The sequence below is a fragment of the Anser cygnoides genome, chromosome 2 (genome assembly GCF_040182565.1).
Source record: "Anser cygnoides isolate HZ-2024a breed goose chromosome 2, Taihu_goose_T2T_genome, whole genome shotgun sequence".
Taxonomy (NCBI): Eukaryota; Metazoa; Chordata; class Aves; order Anseriformes; family Anatidae; genus Anser; species Anser cygnoides.
The window spans coordinates 128433988-128450471 of NC_089874.1; the positions used below are offsets into that span (position 1 = coordinate 128433988).

General features: G+C 36.8%; 1 protein-coding gene across 7 annotated transcripts in view; it reads left to right on the top strand.

Moving 5' to 3' along the window:
- Window positions 1-14424, top strand: part of SULF1 (sulfatase 1) — a 132370-nt gene extending 117946 nt beyond the window's left edge. For 5 of the 7 annotated variants that reach the window (XM_066993066.1, XM_048076993.2, XM_066993067.1 and 2 more), the window contains 3 exons: window positions 1861-2003; window positions 2123-2246; window positions 8516-14424. In XM_066993066.1, the coding sequence (XP_066849167.1) occupies window positions 1861-2003; window positions 2123-2246; window positions 8516-9336 (1088 nt within the window). In that variant the 3' untranslated portion in view covers window positions 9337-14424. Of the gene's footprint in view, window positions 1-1860; window positions 2004-2122; window positions 2247-3113; window positions 3240-8515 lie in introns of those variants that run through there. The other 2 variants (XM_048076995.2, XM_066993070.1) reach the window with 2 other exon arrangements.
- The last annotated feature ends 2060 nt before the right edge of the window (window positions 14425-16484 follow it).

Consider the following 16484-nt stretch of genomic DNA (forward strand, 5'->3'; position numbering starts at 1 on the left):
TTTTTTGAGGGGAGGGGGGCAAAACAGAATCATATAATCTGGTATTCAAGAGGTAATGTGTATATCTGAATTAAAACCTTTTCCCTTTTCCTCCTTTACTATGTTGTGGTTTTAGATAAGGGACTTATGACCGAAGATTTTGTCACAAACTCTTTCTTGTGACTTGACCTTTAAGTGAGGTAGCATTGTGTCACAAACCTCAGTACATAAAAGGTCTGCCTTAATTTTACCATTTTGATATCAAAGCCTATCATAAACAACTTATTGTGAAGAAAATACAAACACTATCCCTTATGAATTCTCCACATTATTCCCATTTTTGATATTCTACAAAAATTTAAAGTCAGAACTGCAGAATGCTCCCCTACTGTGTAAGAATAAAATCTTATAGCTAGAAAATATCTTAAGTTCCTTTAAACTTCAGGGTATATAAATAACAATCCTACTGGGACATGCTTCAACATTTCTAGGCATTCAGCATTAACAAAACATTTTTCTCGTCTTTGGTGGCAGAGGAGGAAAAGCGATTGAAAACTTTACTTTCAAAAACTTGAAGATCAAATGGTGATTAAGGTACAATAATCTGACTCTGAACAGAAAATTTGCTAAGAGCAAATACTCATTTCAAGAAAGATGTCTCTTACTGATAGTCTGTTCTGATTGCACTAGAACTTTTGCTAATAAGATTTTTATGTGTTAAAAATTTCCTACAGCAGTTATATGCATGGTTTTTGTTTTAAAGGCAACAATTAGATTGGTGTATTGCTTTTTAATTGTGAAGTAGCAAACAGCTAAGAAAAGTGTTCTCATATTTCTGTGCATTCTGGAAATGCTCCAGTAAGTGTCATGGGGTAAAAAAAATATCCCTTTGATGCAGTTCATAACTGAAAGAAGAGCCAAGGTATTGATTCCAATAACATGGACGAAAAGGGCCAATATCGTTACTAGTTTTATAAAGTGTGTTAAACACATTAACACTATTACAGAAAGCTACAGAACTAATTAAATAAAAATCTAAGGCACTATTAACATTTTATTATTGGAATTAAAAAGATATTCTTCTAAAACAAAGTGTTGCTTTCAGTTTGTTTAAAAGTCAAAAGGGATACCTTTCTGAGCCTTTTCCACAGGCAAAATGAGATTATAAACAGCCTTAAAAGTATTATGATTTTGGGAAGAAGTTTAGACAACTCATTAAACATGTCGTACTAAAACTAAATCATCTAATATTTGTGTTGACACTACCTATTGTCTCCTACTATTCTGTTGGTTAAACTACAGTGTATTGAAAAGAAATGAAAAGAGGCTCACCTACTATCATATTTGAAAATCTTGATATTGCACAAAATATGCAATATAAAGACCAATTAAAGCATATCTTGGTCCATATGTGATTTTACCCTAAAGTACATGTCTATATTTGGTTAGCTGAATAGCTGCCCATACTCTACCAAGCATGAGATCTTCATTTTCTCTAACGATGGCTTAGAGACATTATTCTCACATGTGACAGCTGGCTCTCGGTGTCTTCAATCTGGAGTAGAATCCTGCTCTAGGTTTCCCCAGGTTGAAAAGTAAAATAAACCATATACAAATGAGAACAAAATATGTCCTATTAACTATAGTAATTGCTGTATTCTGCTTTCTTTAGGTATATGTTTGAGAAATTTGCCTGTTAACAAAGTTTGTAAGTTTGTCCTCTTTTAGATGAGAATCTAATGTTATTCGAATATAAGATCTCTTTTAATTGATCTAGAATTTAAGTAAATAATCTATACATTTTGCTAGTACAAGAAACAAGCATATTATTTTTCACCTAAGCTAAAAACTTTTTTTTTTTTTTTTTTTTTTTACTTACAGTGGGCTCTTTCTGTGCTTGCACAAGCTCAAATAACAACACTTACTGGTGTTTGCGAACAGTTAATGACACCCACAATTTTCTCTTCTGTGAGTTTGCAACTGGCTTCTTGGAATATTTTGACATGAACACCGATCCCTATCAGGTAAATCCCTTTCCCTGTTACAAAATATTGCACACGAAATTCCTCTATTGGTTGTTTATATTTATTTTTATTATTATTTTTATAGTAAGTATTTTCTCCCCCATTTCTCTTTTTCTCAGCTGACAAATACTGTTCATACAGTGGAAAGAGGCATTTTGAATCAATTACATGTACAGCTAATGGAACTGCGAAGTTGTCAAGGTTACAAGCAGTGCAATCCAAGGCCTAAGGGACTTGAAACAGGTACAAGCAAAGTAGAAGAGGGTGTCTATTTCCATTTTATTAAGTTATTGTCATCTCCTCAATTGTATCCATGATCCAATGTCTCAATCTCTTAATTGTTGCTCTGAGTAAATTGGAATGATCTAAATACACCATCCTGTATAACTGCATGACCAGAAAGCTTCTTTGCAAGTTTGCACAGGTTATTATAGACAGATATTGATGACAAACAACAACATTTGACAGAAATTCTGCAGAAAGTTTATCATGTTATTTGCATGAAGCAATAACAAGCATATGCAGATCCTCTTACTCATAGCCATAACCCTTTTCTCTGTTGCAGGATTTATTTGGTTAGGTTCTGCCTCCCAGTAGCAGATGAGATATTATTCCGATTGCTCTCTGCCTGTATGACCAACCTTGGGCTCTACACCAAATTGGGACTTAACATTGCAAATTTCTAATCATATGTAGCCTCTCTGTTTATAAGGAAAGCAGTATTTCTTTACAAGATTCTCTGAACACAAAAATAGATGGCATTTATACTTCATAAGTCTGGATTTCTTTGCACTTAAATTTGGTTGATTGAAATTGTGGTTTTTTTTGTTTGCTTGTTTTTGTGTGTGTGGTTTTGGTTGTTTTTTTGTTTGTTTGTTTGGTTGGTTGTTTTTTTTTTTTTTTTACAGGAATATTCCCTTCTATGTATTTTATATTGTTGCATCTTTGTATCTCTTTCTTCAGCTACAAACGTTTCTCTTTATTAATCATTTGGGGGTTTTATTGTTTTTTGAAAAACTATGGTTTTTCAGTTCTTTTATATAAAACTTCCAGGAAATCTTTATTGGACTGCAACTCTGTCTTTATTTAACACAGTACATTTCTTTTTAGGAATTAGATGCTGTGCATGGAAAGCTACATTGTGAATGGTTTTACAAGTTCTAAACACTAACAAAAGTTACTCTTGTATTTTCCTATATCAGGAAATAAAGATGGAGGAAGCTATGATCCACACAGGTATCCACACTTTTTTATTCTCCTCAGCAGCTTCTTTCCAAATAATTGCATGATTCCAGTCCATTTCAACTAATGTCTGTATCCTGCCATGTTGCACACAACCATAGCTTTTGATGCATGCCTTTTCTAACTACTTTACAGTGAACTTGGCCTTTGTTTTTTAGACCTACCATTCTGCATTTAACTTAGTTTATTGTCACAGCAAGACTTCATACAACTCATGTTCCATGCCTGTATTTCTTAGATGTTTACACAGGGAAAATAGAATAATGTCTTTTGGTTGTTTTCCTGTTGCTGCATTTTTGGTTGGTTTGTTGTTTTTGTTGTGGGTTTTTTTTGTTTGTTTGTTTGTTTGTTTCCTGTATTTATTTAGGAAGTCTGTACATATGCTTTTTAAATTAGTAATAAATATGCTTAAAAGGCTTTCTGAGATGTATGTACCCAAAAAGCCTAGTCAAACCTACATAAGTAAAGTAAAATCTTCTCACTGGCTTTAGAAATTTTTGGCAGATGCTGCTTCAAGCAAAAACAGTGCTCAGTTTGAGCAGCATGTGCACAGAAGCCAGAATTTCACTGGAAGTAAGGCAGAAAGATAAGGCTCCTTTGGGCAGGGGGACCTATGCTTTCAGACCAGATCTGACATGCGAAACTAAATCTTTTTAAAAGGTTGCAGTATTTGAACTGAGGAAGGGCAATGGGCGAGATATTTTGTCCCTAATTCAACCCAAGGTATGCAAGAAAGACTGCTGTTTACACCTTCATTTATCATATGTACCTGTTTATCCCAGCTACCCCTCCTGGTGGAGGAACCAGTCAAACATAAAGCAAAAGCCTGATGAGACTGAAAAATCCCCGTTCCCAACAGTACTGCACTTGCTGTTCAGTAAGCAGTCTGTTTAATGTCACATTTTGACTTGATACCTTCTCACTGTATATCAGTCTTATACATTTTCATCTCCATGTGCTTTGGTGGAGTAGCTCCTGATATACGTTGCTTGCCTGAGATGTAAATTGGGCCCAACAGGAGTATACAAGTCTACAGAAAGCTTTTTTTCTTCACAGGGTCTTTTGAGAAGAATCCTGTCATTAGCTTCCAGCAGCCAGGGAACAATTAAGAGAATGGATTTCAGTGTTTTGTAGTTCTCCAATTTAAGCAGCTATTTTTTCCATGCAGCTAATTTCATATTTTCTCACTTGTGTATTTTTGGGATGTGGGAAAATGATAAGTTTTTATTTGGTTATATCTCAGTTGTTTGCATTGCTTATAACAGCCTGGTGGGAACTAGTTACTACAGTGATAGAAAGTAATCCCTGTAATTATGCTTTGAAGTCTTTCATTAGAAGATGTCCTTGTAAACTTTCCTAATTTTAACTACAGAGCTAACAGAAATGGCATTTTTGAATTGCAGGATTTAATGAAACAGTATAACACACAGAAATAATCTTTAAGTTATATCTTGTTGCGCAGTGTAGTAATGAAAACATTTTAACTTCTGATACCGAGTCAAAAAGGTTATGCTACTGGGACAAACGGCATGTATAGTATAACACAAGTGACGTTGCTCAGTGCTGCTCCATTCCAAACACCCAGCACAGGTGCCTGGGTTCAGCATATGGTTCAACCCCTTTCCTGATGGAATTTTTTTTTCTAAACTTTCTTTTTTTTTTTTTTAAATGAACAAAAAACATTTCTCAGGAACCATTAAAAGGATCTGTTAGAGGACCATTTTTACGTTACCTGCAGAGAAACCAGTGGAATAAGAAAGGGAAAACCCTATGCTGCCAAGTCATTTGAACCCCTTCCTTCAGGTTGCATAATTACTCAAATCAGATCTGCTTCCAGTTTAAAATGTCCTAAGTTAGTACAGCACTGCAGGTGTTTCAAGGACAATATTGGGACAATGGGCCTGAATGAGAACAGCCAGTGTAGTGCTGTTTGCTTAATACATAGGGAGAAACTTTAGCAGGGAAGAATTTGTGTCATTTGTGTCCTGTGACATACAGACCGTGAATTCGTAGATGTGTTGATAACAGGATGTGGAAATCACAGTCTCCTCTTTCCTGCTTGTCCATGGTTTTTCAAAGCCGCTAAGGAAGTGACTGTACCCACTTACCTTTAGTCTCAGTGGAGATACATCCACATGCTTACGTTAGTTTTGGGATAACACAGCCACAGATAGCATCATGGGACTCTGAGGCACAATAGTATTGGACAATGAAGTTTAGATAATGCTTGATTTAAAAAAAAAATCTGAAGATGTTTTATTATGAACAGTTAGTAACATTTTTTGTCTCTTTTGGGTCTGTGATATAGCTGAGAGATTCACAAATATCCACAGAGGGAAACCACTGACGTGCTGTTACTCAAATGCAACTCATCTGCATTTTCCTGCTTCATGCCTGTTTGTAATGAGATTTCTTACAGGAGAAAACCTTTTCTTTCCTCTCCCTTTCCCCCTGTATACTTTCATTTCAGTGGGAAACTTCACACTTACTGCTAAGTTGTGGAATTAAACTGTGAGTTGGCTTGCTCTGTCAACGAACATACAGTCAGCTCTACGACCTTAAGACAACTTTCCTATTTGTTTAACATGTATGAATACAAGTTACCTTTGTTCCATGCATTTAAACAAGTTTGTGGTTTTTTTTTTCTGCTTAACATGAAGATCATGGAACAATTTCCAGTGCCTTCCCAGCTGTGAAAATCCTCACTCATCAGCAGTGAAACTGAGACTGCAGAAGTAGTGCAACATTTAGAGGGGAAAAAATAGATCCAATATGATGGAGCATTTAGTTCTGGCTCAGCCTTTGAGCTGTGCTGTAGAAATACAACAAGCTCTTTGCTGATCTGACTTCTTTGCTGCACAGCCCCATTGCCCCACTACTGAGGTTTGATGAGGAACCCTGCTCCTCCACCCTTGGACAGACAGCAGAGGCTCTTCTGGGCCCAAAGCCACCATCCTGGCCTCCGCTTTCCCCACACTGCCCTGGTCCATCCCCAGAATTGTTATTGATAAATGGCAGCACTCCTGTCTCAGTTTCTGCTATCATACACTAAACCACTTTGGCTATTGACTCTTCCTATGGAAGTTTATTTTCCTACGCAGGCTCTGATTTGGCATATAAAAAAACAATATACAAAGCTGTCAATACAAATAATAACAAAGCAAAATTTAAATAATTTAGCATTTGTAGTGTAGTTAATCTCTTTGAGGGTTTGATGACTTTTCTGATTTTTTTTGATGAATTTGAAATTCCTTTTGAATTTGATTAATTTTGAAATTCCCCAAAACTATATCCCTTCCTGTGATGTTTCCTACAGCCCTTTATACCTCTAAGCACCAGAACAGTACGACTTATTTCTTGAAATCTCTGCAGTACTTCATTATTTTTTTTGTTTGTTTCAGGAAACAAATTATTTATAATTTAACTTCTGAAGATGGTGCTCATGGCCATGCTGTGATTTCATTTCTCTTGTCTACTTCAGGAAAAGATGAAAGCAAGGCACTCTGTCATAACTGTTCCACCAAATCCAAAAAGCTTGTGTTGCTTCCTGTGATAAGGAGTTAACCAAGTGTTTGCCAAGCCACTCTAGGCTGGGAAACAGTACCATAATTCTGTGGGAAAAACTTAAAAAAACTAAAATATATACATTTTATATTGTAAAATATTTGCAGCTGTTGTGTTAGGTGAAGAAATGTCAATTAAGAGCAAAGATTCAGGAGTCTACAAGAAAGGAAAGTGATTTCACTTTGGTGGGAGCAGAATGAGGCTCCTCATCATAAGAAAAACTCATTTATTTTTTTTCCAACTGTGACAGTATTTTTCTGAGTTTCCGTATGATGAACTAAATATTGGAGAAATTCCTTCTACTAAGAAATGCTGGAATAGTAAAGAAGCAAAGACTATAAGATATAAGAGATACACATTGTATCTTCCGTTTTACTTGAATGAGAAAGGGCAAGTTAAAATGCAAATAATTGATAGCAGTGTCAAGAATTCACTATAGGGATGAAGAGTCTAACATAGATAAGTGTCTGTACTCAGTTTGCACTGTTGGACTATAGCCACTTGAACTTCCAAGGTAATTAGTACTACCTTACCAGCCTGTACACTTTTCAGAAGGATGTCATCGCAGTGAATTAATTACTAAATATTGCCTACAAGACTGTTTTTGTAAGGACAGATCTGCCACTTCCCCTGAATGGCTTTTGCATTACCTGATTAGTTTTTCCTTGTAGGCCACTTTGTGGGTAAAATCTTTGGACGAAAGACAGTTTATGCAGAGAATGTAATGAAATAGTGGTGTTCGGTGTTACTTATCAGTGTAAAATGGGCAATGGGCTTCACAGTACATCTGATAATCTGGGTCACTATAGTCACTGCAGTGACTTTTAAAAATCTTTTGGAAATGGGTATCCTTCACAACTTTTTTTTTTTTTTCCAGCTATGATGAGTATAAAATGCACTACCATTGCTACTTACAGACTCAAGTCTGTGCTTTTTAAGCAGACATATTGTCTGACAAATCTGTTAGATACTTTCTTTGAAAGCTTTTTATTTTTTGTGGGAAAAAAAAAACATTTAGAAGATACTCTATGTATATTTTAATAACATTTTACATAATAGTACAGTCCTATAATTCACACCACGTTTTTACAGTTTTTATTTCTTGTACATGCTCTGTGTAAATTAAAATGAATGTTTACAGAGTAAATATAAAAGCTACCTTTGGCTATCTTGTATTAAATAAAATGTGGCTAGTTATTTTGCAGACCTTATGTCTCAAGCTATTTCTACACCAAATTCCTATGGGCTTGTTGAAGTTCTGGTCAGCAATGGCTTTCAGAATCAGGCTGAGCTATTACGTTTAACCACTTTTTATTCATTGCATCCTTTGGTGGAGTGTTTAGGAAAGGCAAATGGATTATTTGTGTACTGAAGCAAGTTTTCTGCCTTGAACTATCAGAGGGAAGATTTGCCTTTAAATGCCGTCACAAAGTCCCATTAGGCCAGATTCTACTCTATTTTACTCAGTCGAAGGATGCAGCAGAAGACAGGGGTTTTACCAGTGTGTGTTTAGCAGGAGCTGTGAACATACCTGAGGCCACAATCATTAATGAGATGACTGAAGATGTGAAGCATCTTATGTTTTGACCTACATACGCTACGCTTGATGGTGCTTTCAAACAAATGGAAGTAGGAAAGCACGTGGCAGCTTTGCTTGCACTTTTACGCTGGTGTTCACCATTAGGCTTTATTCTTTCTTTTAACAGAGGACAGTTATGGGATGGATGGGAAGGCTAACCTGGCCAATTTCACTGACAACATCAACTGGCAAGGACTGGAAGACTTGTACAGTGTGAATGAAAGTTTATATGAATACAGATACGACTATAGACTTAGTCTGGCTGACTGGACTAATTACTTGAAGGATGTAGATAGAATGTTTGCACTGCTGAACAGTTACAACCAGCAAAATAAAACAGACAAGGCTAACACTGCTCAAAGAAATGAGGATGGGGACGAATCATCTACATCAGCCTCTGCGGAAATGACTTCTGCTGAAGAATCGAGCGGCCTGACTGACGAACAGTTGCGGCTTATTGTGCCAACAAACTTTGCAGCCCTAGCTTTGAGCACCGTGAATTTAAGTCAGGAGAGGAAACTTGAATTAAACAATGATATTCCGGAGAAAAGTAGTTTGAATGATGCACACTGGAGAAACAATCATCAAGCTGAAAAATGGGGAGAGGATAAAGAATCAGACCGTTTTAATATGGATTTCAGTGGGAACGGTTTGATAGAGTTGGAGTCCCGGCATAGCTTCATGCTACAACGCATCAGCATTCCTCAGAAAGACACTCATCAGGACAGTGACGCTATGGAAGATGTATTTGGAGACCAAATATATCTTCCTGTGAGGTCCAATGAACCCCTTGTTCATCAGGCTGTAAACGTATCCATTAGGGATTCACCTATCGGTACCCAGGAAAGAGGAACTTCCTTGAAAAAAAAGAAACAGAGTCTTACAGGGGAAACTTCACAAATTCGAAATGTAGAAGGCAGTGCCTCATCTCCACTCTCCTTGGATTAGATCAAGTGGCAGACCATTAAATAAATTCTCCTTTTTATTACTAGCAAACTAATAAAGGTAATCATGACAACTGACATTCCATGTTCATTGTAGATACATTTTGCAGCTAAATTGAGACCAGTTTAGTATTTGTCTATGTGTATTTACTTCATTCACATGCACATGCCTTCACAGTGAATCTCCATACTGGAAAAAGAGTTTTCCAGCATTTTAATGAAAAGAAACAGTGTTAACTTTCTAAAGCAGTAGCACATTCTCTGTAAGCTAATATTATTTCTTTGAAGAGGATGTTCAAGTTTTTTTCTCTATTTCCAAATGACCCCACCATGAATGAATGTTTCATTTCACCCAATCTGTCTGCATAATGTATTTTTGATAAATTATTTTAACCACTGGAAATTCCTAATGTCACACTTTTGAGTAAAATAATGTTGCACTTTTAAAATCTGTATGCCATACCATTTATGAATCTAATAACTTACCTGTTCTTAGTTTGCTCATTGTCTAATGTAATTGTGAAACCAATAAATAGATTGACAGGAAAAAGGTAATCAGCACGGATTGTGGAAACAGAATGAATCTTATTTTAGCAAAAATATTGCATGTTTTTGTTACTTCATTTTAATTAAATTTACTCTCAGAAAGGTATGGCTAATAATTCTTAACTGTAGGAGGATTTGTTTAAATTGGATTGTTTCCCTATATATTGATTATGTCAGTATTAAAAATACATGATTTTTTTTGACTTTTCTTTTTTTTCCTGTTACTGGTAGAAAGGTTTACATCAATACATACATGCTTTTGTCAGCACATCTGATTTTTACTGGCCTGAACAATATCTTGAAGTCATTCTTTTCATTTTGATCTTGAAATCATTATTTTCATTTTGATACTTAAATTCTTATTTTGTTTTGTTTCAAGAAGGCATAAAAGGGAATGATAAAATCATGTTAGATTTACATTATTCCAGATACAAAAGGCAAATGAGCTAAAAAGTTGTAGCTTAGATAATATTTGTTGTTGTATTGTTATAATTTTTTTCTTGAACTTTACCATAAAGTTTTATAAAGTATAATTCAAAAATTACTTGGAAAATCTGTACTACTAGAAATTTAATATCTTCCCTTGCTTTTTTTTTTTTTTTTAATAATTTTCTGAATAATTAGTGCAACAACAACAAAAAAAGAGAATTACCTCAAACAGGTGTAATTCCATAGTGTCCAATTCATGGGAGTGTTTCCTATCTGTTATGTTTCCTAGTGTAGCGAGTATTTTTTGGTTATTGCAAGCACTGCAATTTAAACTTACATTCACCACATTGTATTTTAAGTTGAAACTTTTTACAAAGGAGATTCTTTTAGTAGGATTTTAATAATTTTAAGAAGCGGTCTTTTTGATGGACTCTGTACATATGTTAAAATTAACTAGCTCTTTATCTGATGTATGTGTTATGGGCTGATTGATAGAACAAACGTATTTATGGTCATGAATGATGCTATTTGTACATAGGTTTCAAGTTACTAGGATACAGACTGTGTTTTTAAATCTTGTATATTTCTGTGATACTTTTATAGAACAATTCTGGCTTCGGGAAAGTCTAGAAGCAATATTTCTTGAAATAAAAAGTGTTTTACTTTACCTGCTTCAGAGAAGTCCAGATGATCCAGCTTTCCTAGTAATTAAGACTTATTTTAAAAATATGTTTACGGTTCCAGTTTTAAGAATCCATCCACTTTCAAAGGAATGGGTAATGAAATAACACACTACATTCTGTTAGTTATAAATTATTCCTGGAGATTGTGAATAATATATTTTTTTTGTTTAAGACATGCTGTGATTTATTTATTTTTAATCCCAGTTCACCTGATGCTTTCTTCCTTGAAGTCAAGGCACCTGGCTGCACAGCTGGCGGTTCTCAGGACTAAAGCAATACTATATGGTGCCATCCCCTGGTTCCTCCCTGCAGAGCTCTCCCTACAACAGCAAAGTGCAGCAGACTGGACATGTAGGGCTGTAGGGCTTAATGAAAATGCATCATGGGTGTTCAGAAGGAGTGTCTCCTTGCACAAGAGTCCACAAAAAAAAAAAAAAAAAAAAGAAAAAAAAAAAACAGTTTTCAAGGTACCTCACTCATCATACCTTTGTGCAGGGAATTACTGAGCACCAACCATGTGCCCTCCATTCTCGGAAAGTACATTTCCTTGAAAGAATCTAGCAAGGTGCTTGCTCCTCTCTTAATGCTTGGGCATAGACAGAGAAGGAATGGTGCAACAGTGTGATCTTTTACTCTTATGTTTACCCTTCTTGTCCTTCCTATTTTAGAGACATCTTAAAGTACTCAGAAAGTGGAAGATAGGAGTTTGCATCCTCCTCAGTGTGAAGGTGCCTGGAAGGCACCTTCCTTCTTCCAGGACAGTGCCTTGCCCTCCAAACTATCAGATAGTGTAGGTGGGAGCTTTTTTAACAGCTCTTATTGCAGTGTGAAGGAAAAATAAATAAATAAAAAAACAGACTCACTGTATCAGGATTTGCTCAGGATTCCTTTCAAGGCCTGAGCACCCATGGGTGATTGTTGCCCACTAGGTGTTATCCTGTAATAAGGCTTCCTCCTTTAGTTTCATCAAGAAGCAATCCCGTCTGAGTGCTCTGACACCACTCTGCAGCCAGAACCAAAGTGCAGTAAGAGGGGTACAAGCTGCAGAGTCATCTCAGAAACGTATGTTCCATCTGAAGGGGTGCAATCACAGCCTTAGCAGCCTTGAAGCAGCCTGGGGTAATTTTACTCCCACTCAGGCAGCAGATGTCAGCGCAGAGCCGCACAACTTTTCCTCTCCTGTGGCCCTTGCACTGCCTGCAGTGCTTTTCAACCCCTCCTGCCAAGGTAACTCATTTATTCAGTTTTAAACTAGCAACGATGCCCTTCACGTGACAGAAATCTATTGATAGCTTTATCCATAGCCCACTCCTTGATTTAACAGTTCTACTGTTGGACACTGGAGACATTCATTCTGCAAGGTGCTCTTTAATGTGGCTATATGTATCGGAAAATGAAAATGGAGAATTCTTACCATGAGCTTGGTCAGACAAGACCTGGGCCCCACAGGTTTGTCCTCTGGTCTGTGAAACAGCAGCTCCTCCTCGCTGGTTGCACACGTTTGCTGAAGCTGCCTGAGGGCTCGAACATGCGGTACTGTGCACACCACTGCAGTTTCTGACAGGTCACAAACCAAGTGCACTTAGATGCTTCACAAAGCCAAGCCGTGTTCTGAATCAATGCAAATTCAGCTGCCAGGTGGCAGCAAAGTTTCCTTTGGTCAATGCTGTTGTTTCACAAGAAAGAAGTCACAGCTTACCCAGCCATGAAAAATGCAATACAGGTCGAAATACTTTTGGCGTAAAGGCTCAGTAATGAAGCATGTCTAGAAAAATACTCTCAACTTCAACTGTTCTTTGATCTTGAAAACCAGGCTGCCCTGGGACAGAATTTTCATTTATGGATATATCTATGCTTACAAATAAAAGTGAGCGCAGAAAGTGAAAGGCCTTGCTCCAAACCCAAATAGTATGATCTAGCTCATATACACACTGCTAGACCAGGTGGGCCACAGCCACATTATGAAGAACTTAGACCTGGGGCTTCTCTTGGCTCTGCTGACTTTGGGTCTGGGGACCCAAAATACATTTTCCATTTGTTTCATTTTTAAACGTACACAGCACTACAAGGGTGTGTTGCTTCTATGGTGTGGTACTGTGGTGTGTGCTGCAGGCCTGAGGTGTTGCATGAGGACATGCGGGTCCCTGTTGCACACACTGTTGAGAGGAACGAGAAGACCAACCCTGTCTCAACCACTTCTGACATTTGGGATCTGTCTGTGGCACAGCCCTACCCCACAAACCACGTGGAGGCAGGCTGTTGGCGTGGTCCAAACCAGAGCCATGGAGTGAAATAAGCACTACACAGTGCAGAAATCAGGAGTCTCATCCCTGGGTTCATGCCCTGGGCCTCTATTGAGCAGCGTAGATGCACACAGACTTGTACCCTATGTGTTTTTCCAACTCTGTTGATATCTAGTTCAAACAAACTTGTATTTCTTTTCATGTAACCAATATAAATCAAATTTAGTGGTAGAGGAAATGGAAAGTGGAAAGCTTTGGTTTTGTCTGACTAAGCACTAAAAAAGTAAATACTTCATCACCTTATCCAGACTGATTGCACACTGATGCAGGTACCTTTTTTTTTTTTTTGTCATAAATAAATCAAACACACTTGATATGCTATTTTTTTATTTCCAAATATCAAGTATTCAAGAGTTTGTTTTGTAAACACATGTTTACAACAGATGCTGACAATAGATTTCATGAAACAATGAGTTACACAGCTTTAAAATTATTCTAAGCTCTGCTGAGAAATAAATATCAATTAAAAATCCCCCCATACAGGAGCCTAAAGTATGAAAAAAAAAAAAAAGAAAAAAAAGCATAACCAATTAGTCTCTTTTTACCACAGCACAGCACCCACACACTCATACAGTCAGACATACTCTACAAATTTCCTTAATACTCTACACATTTGCTTAATAATTAGTTTTTTTAAAAAATAAAAACTAAACACTTACAGGCAGTGTGCCCACTCCATGCTCCTAACATGCTACCCAGATTATTTTGTTGCTGTTCTGCTTAAATCATTTGGTAGAGGTATGCACTGCAGCGGAGGGCAAAACTCCCATTTGCTCAAGTGGAGAAAAGAGCAGGTCTGTTAGGAGGAAAGCCTTCACTGAATCATGGATCACAGTGACTCCACATTCTTTTGTTTGTTGGTTTTTCTTCTTTGTACAGAAACAATTCAGGATTATTTTGTACAACTATTTGCTTCAACATTTCCCCTTATGTTTTCAAAAGTACCTTTGTTAAAAGAGGTAAAATTTCTGACCTACCAGTCTGAGGTGTACCTCTTAGTGCTATTTAGGACACAAATGCCTCCTCGTAATGAGCAGTCCAGACACAGTAACACAAAATAATTACCTTTCAGAATTCAAAATAGAAAGGCAAAATATTGCCTCAAAGATACAACAACCAAAAAAAAACAAATGTTTTAAATACAAGCTCCCTTAAAAATTGGCCAGATTTGGCCTTTTTCCATTGCTGCAACTAGAACTTGTTTTTATTCCACCCCTCTCTTTCTGGTATTTCATGGAAGAACATTAATATTTCAGATCTGAATCCTCAATTTAATTCAAACTCTTACTAACGTTGCTTGGTTAAGAGGTTCCAGCATTTCCTGCCATTCCCATAGCATTTATTTTCAGTCTCTGCATAAGCAAAGCCACTAAATAAAGTAACACTCTACAGAAGGATGAATACATCCTACATGAGATTTCTGTGGTCTGTATAACTTCTACATTAGCCATTAGTGCTGAGTCAAATCCTATACTGCCTCCTAAAGTGACTTTCCCACAGAAGAGCTAGGCAAAATTGGACCACTAGGAACTATAAACACTGTCTTTGCTGGAGCAGTTCCAGACTTTAAGAATAAAAACACATGCAGTTGCACAACTGACGTCTTGAATATGTCATTTAAGTCATAGTGAATACATCATAAAATACTTCAGTACCTATTAGCACCACAGTGTTGTTTAGCCCAAAGATTATCAAGCTCACTTTTCCTTGAGCTGACCAATGTTTTGGATGCTTTTAGTAGCCCTTCATGAATTCCACAGCTCTTCACCTATTCTATATCATGAAAAAAATGTTGTTACGGAATAACATTGTGACAGCTAATTTGAGACAGGAAAAAAATAAGAAAATACAGTATGCACAATGGATAAAGTAATCATTAGAAGAGTAGAATGGAACCTGAATAAATAAGCATCTATTTTATTGAAACCAGGAAAAGTTTGGAGCTACTTTGCACTTGCAGAGCTAGACCTGTGTTTAAAAGGCTGGATTAAGTCAAAAGAAAATAGTTTATCTGAAGGGTTGGAGACTCAAGGGTTTATGCTAAAGATTATGGTTATTAACTACATCTGGTTACAGATATTGGATATGGATATTGCTAGCTGTCCTCCTTACTTTATGTAGCATACTCTGGGAAAGGATACCATGTGATAGCATGCATTAGTGCAATAACACGTATTCAGTACCAAAGTAAAGAAGAATCACATGAATTTTGGCCATATGTTTTCTCCACAGTGAAGGCTCCCATTTCTACTCTGTGACAATGTTTACCTTTTCCAAGTGTTATATGTAAAATAAAATGTTATATATGAAAAAAAAACTTAATTCCATACCAAAGAATTAATCTACCATTGTGATGTCAACTGTCTGTTTTCTAAACAATCTGAAGGATAAAAATCTCTCTAAAACCAAGTCCAACGTGAAAAACCTGAAATATGTTGATACAGGTTTAATCTACAACTGGCAAACACTCAGTTCAAAGCTATGCCAATTCGCATTGCAGTTGAGGTAAATCTCTGTTTCCAGGTGTTTTAAACCCCTGGAAAGCAGACACAGCTGGATGGCTTCAGCTGTGGGAACTCAGACAATGCAGCATAACATTTCCTACGCCGTTATAAAAGAGAGAGTATTGAGAAAAGAGACAAAGATAAACGTGTTAAGGAAATATTTTGTCTTTGATCTACAAAAGCAGAAGTACTAACCAATGATCAGAGTACAAAAACTAAACAAGTGCTTTATGTCACTTAGTTCGCATATACTTGCTAAAGTGTCAGCTTGTTAAGGTCCAACACAAGGTACTGGCCCGGTTCTTCAGCCTCATTGTCAGACTGATGAGGCTGAGAATCTGGCTCCAAAATTGCAGTAAGACACTTTGGACCTATTTAGCATCAGTTTTATGTCAATATAACACCATGAAGAGCTGTGGTATTATACACACAGGAAGTGTAGTAAGGCAGCAGTAATTCAGGCAATTTGGGGAGAAATCTGCAAGAACAGTACAGAAGGTGCTGACCCCTCTCCCCAGCCATGCTCACTGGAGCTCCACAGAGCAGACAGTGCTCTCTTCCATTTGTGTAGGATACTGAAAAACTGTCATTTGAACCTTTAGGTCCAAATTCTGTGAAAGGGCACAGTCCAAACCTACAGCACTATGAGTGATTTAATTGGCTTTACATCCAGAAAGATGCCCTTAT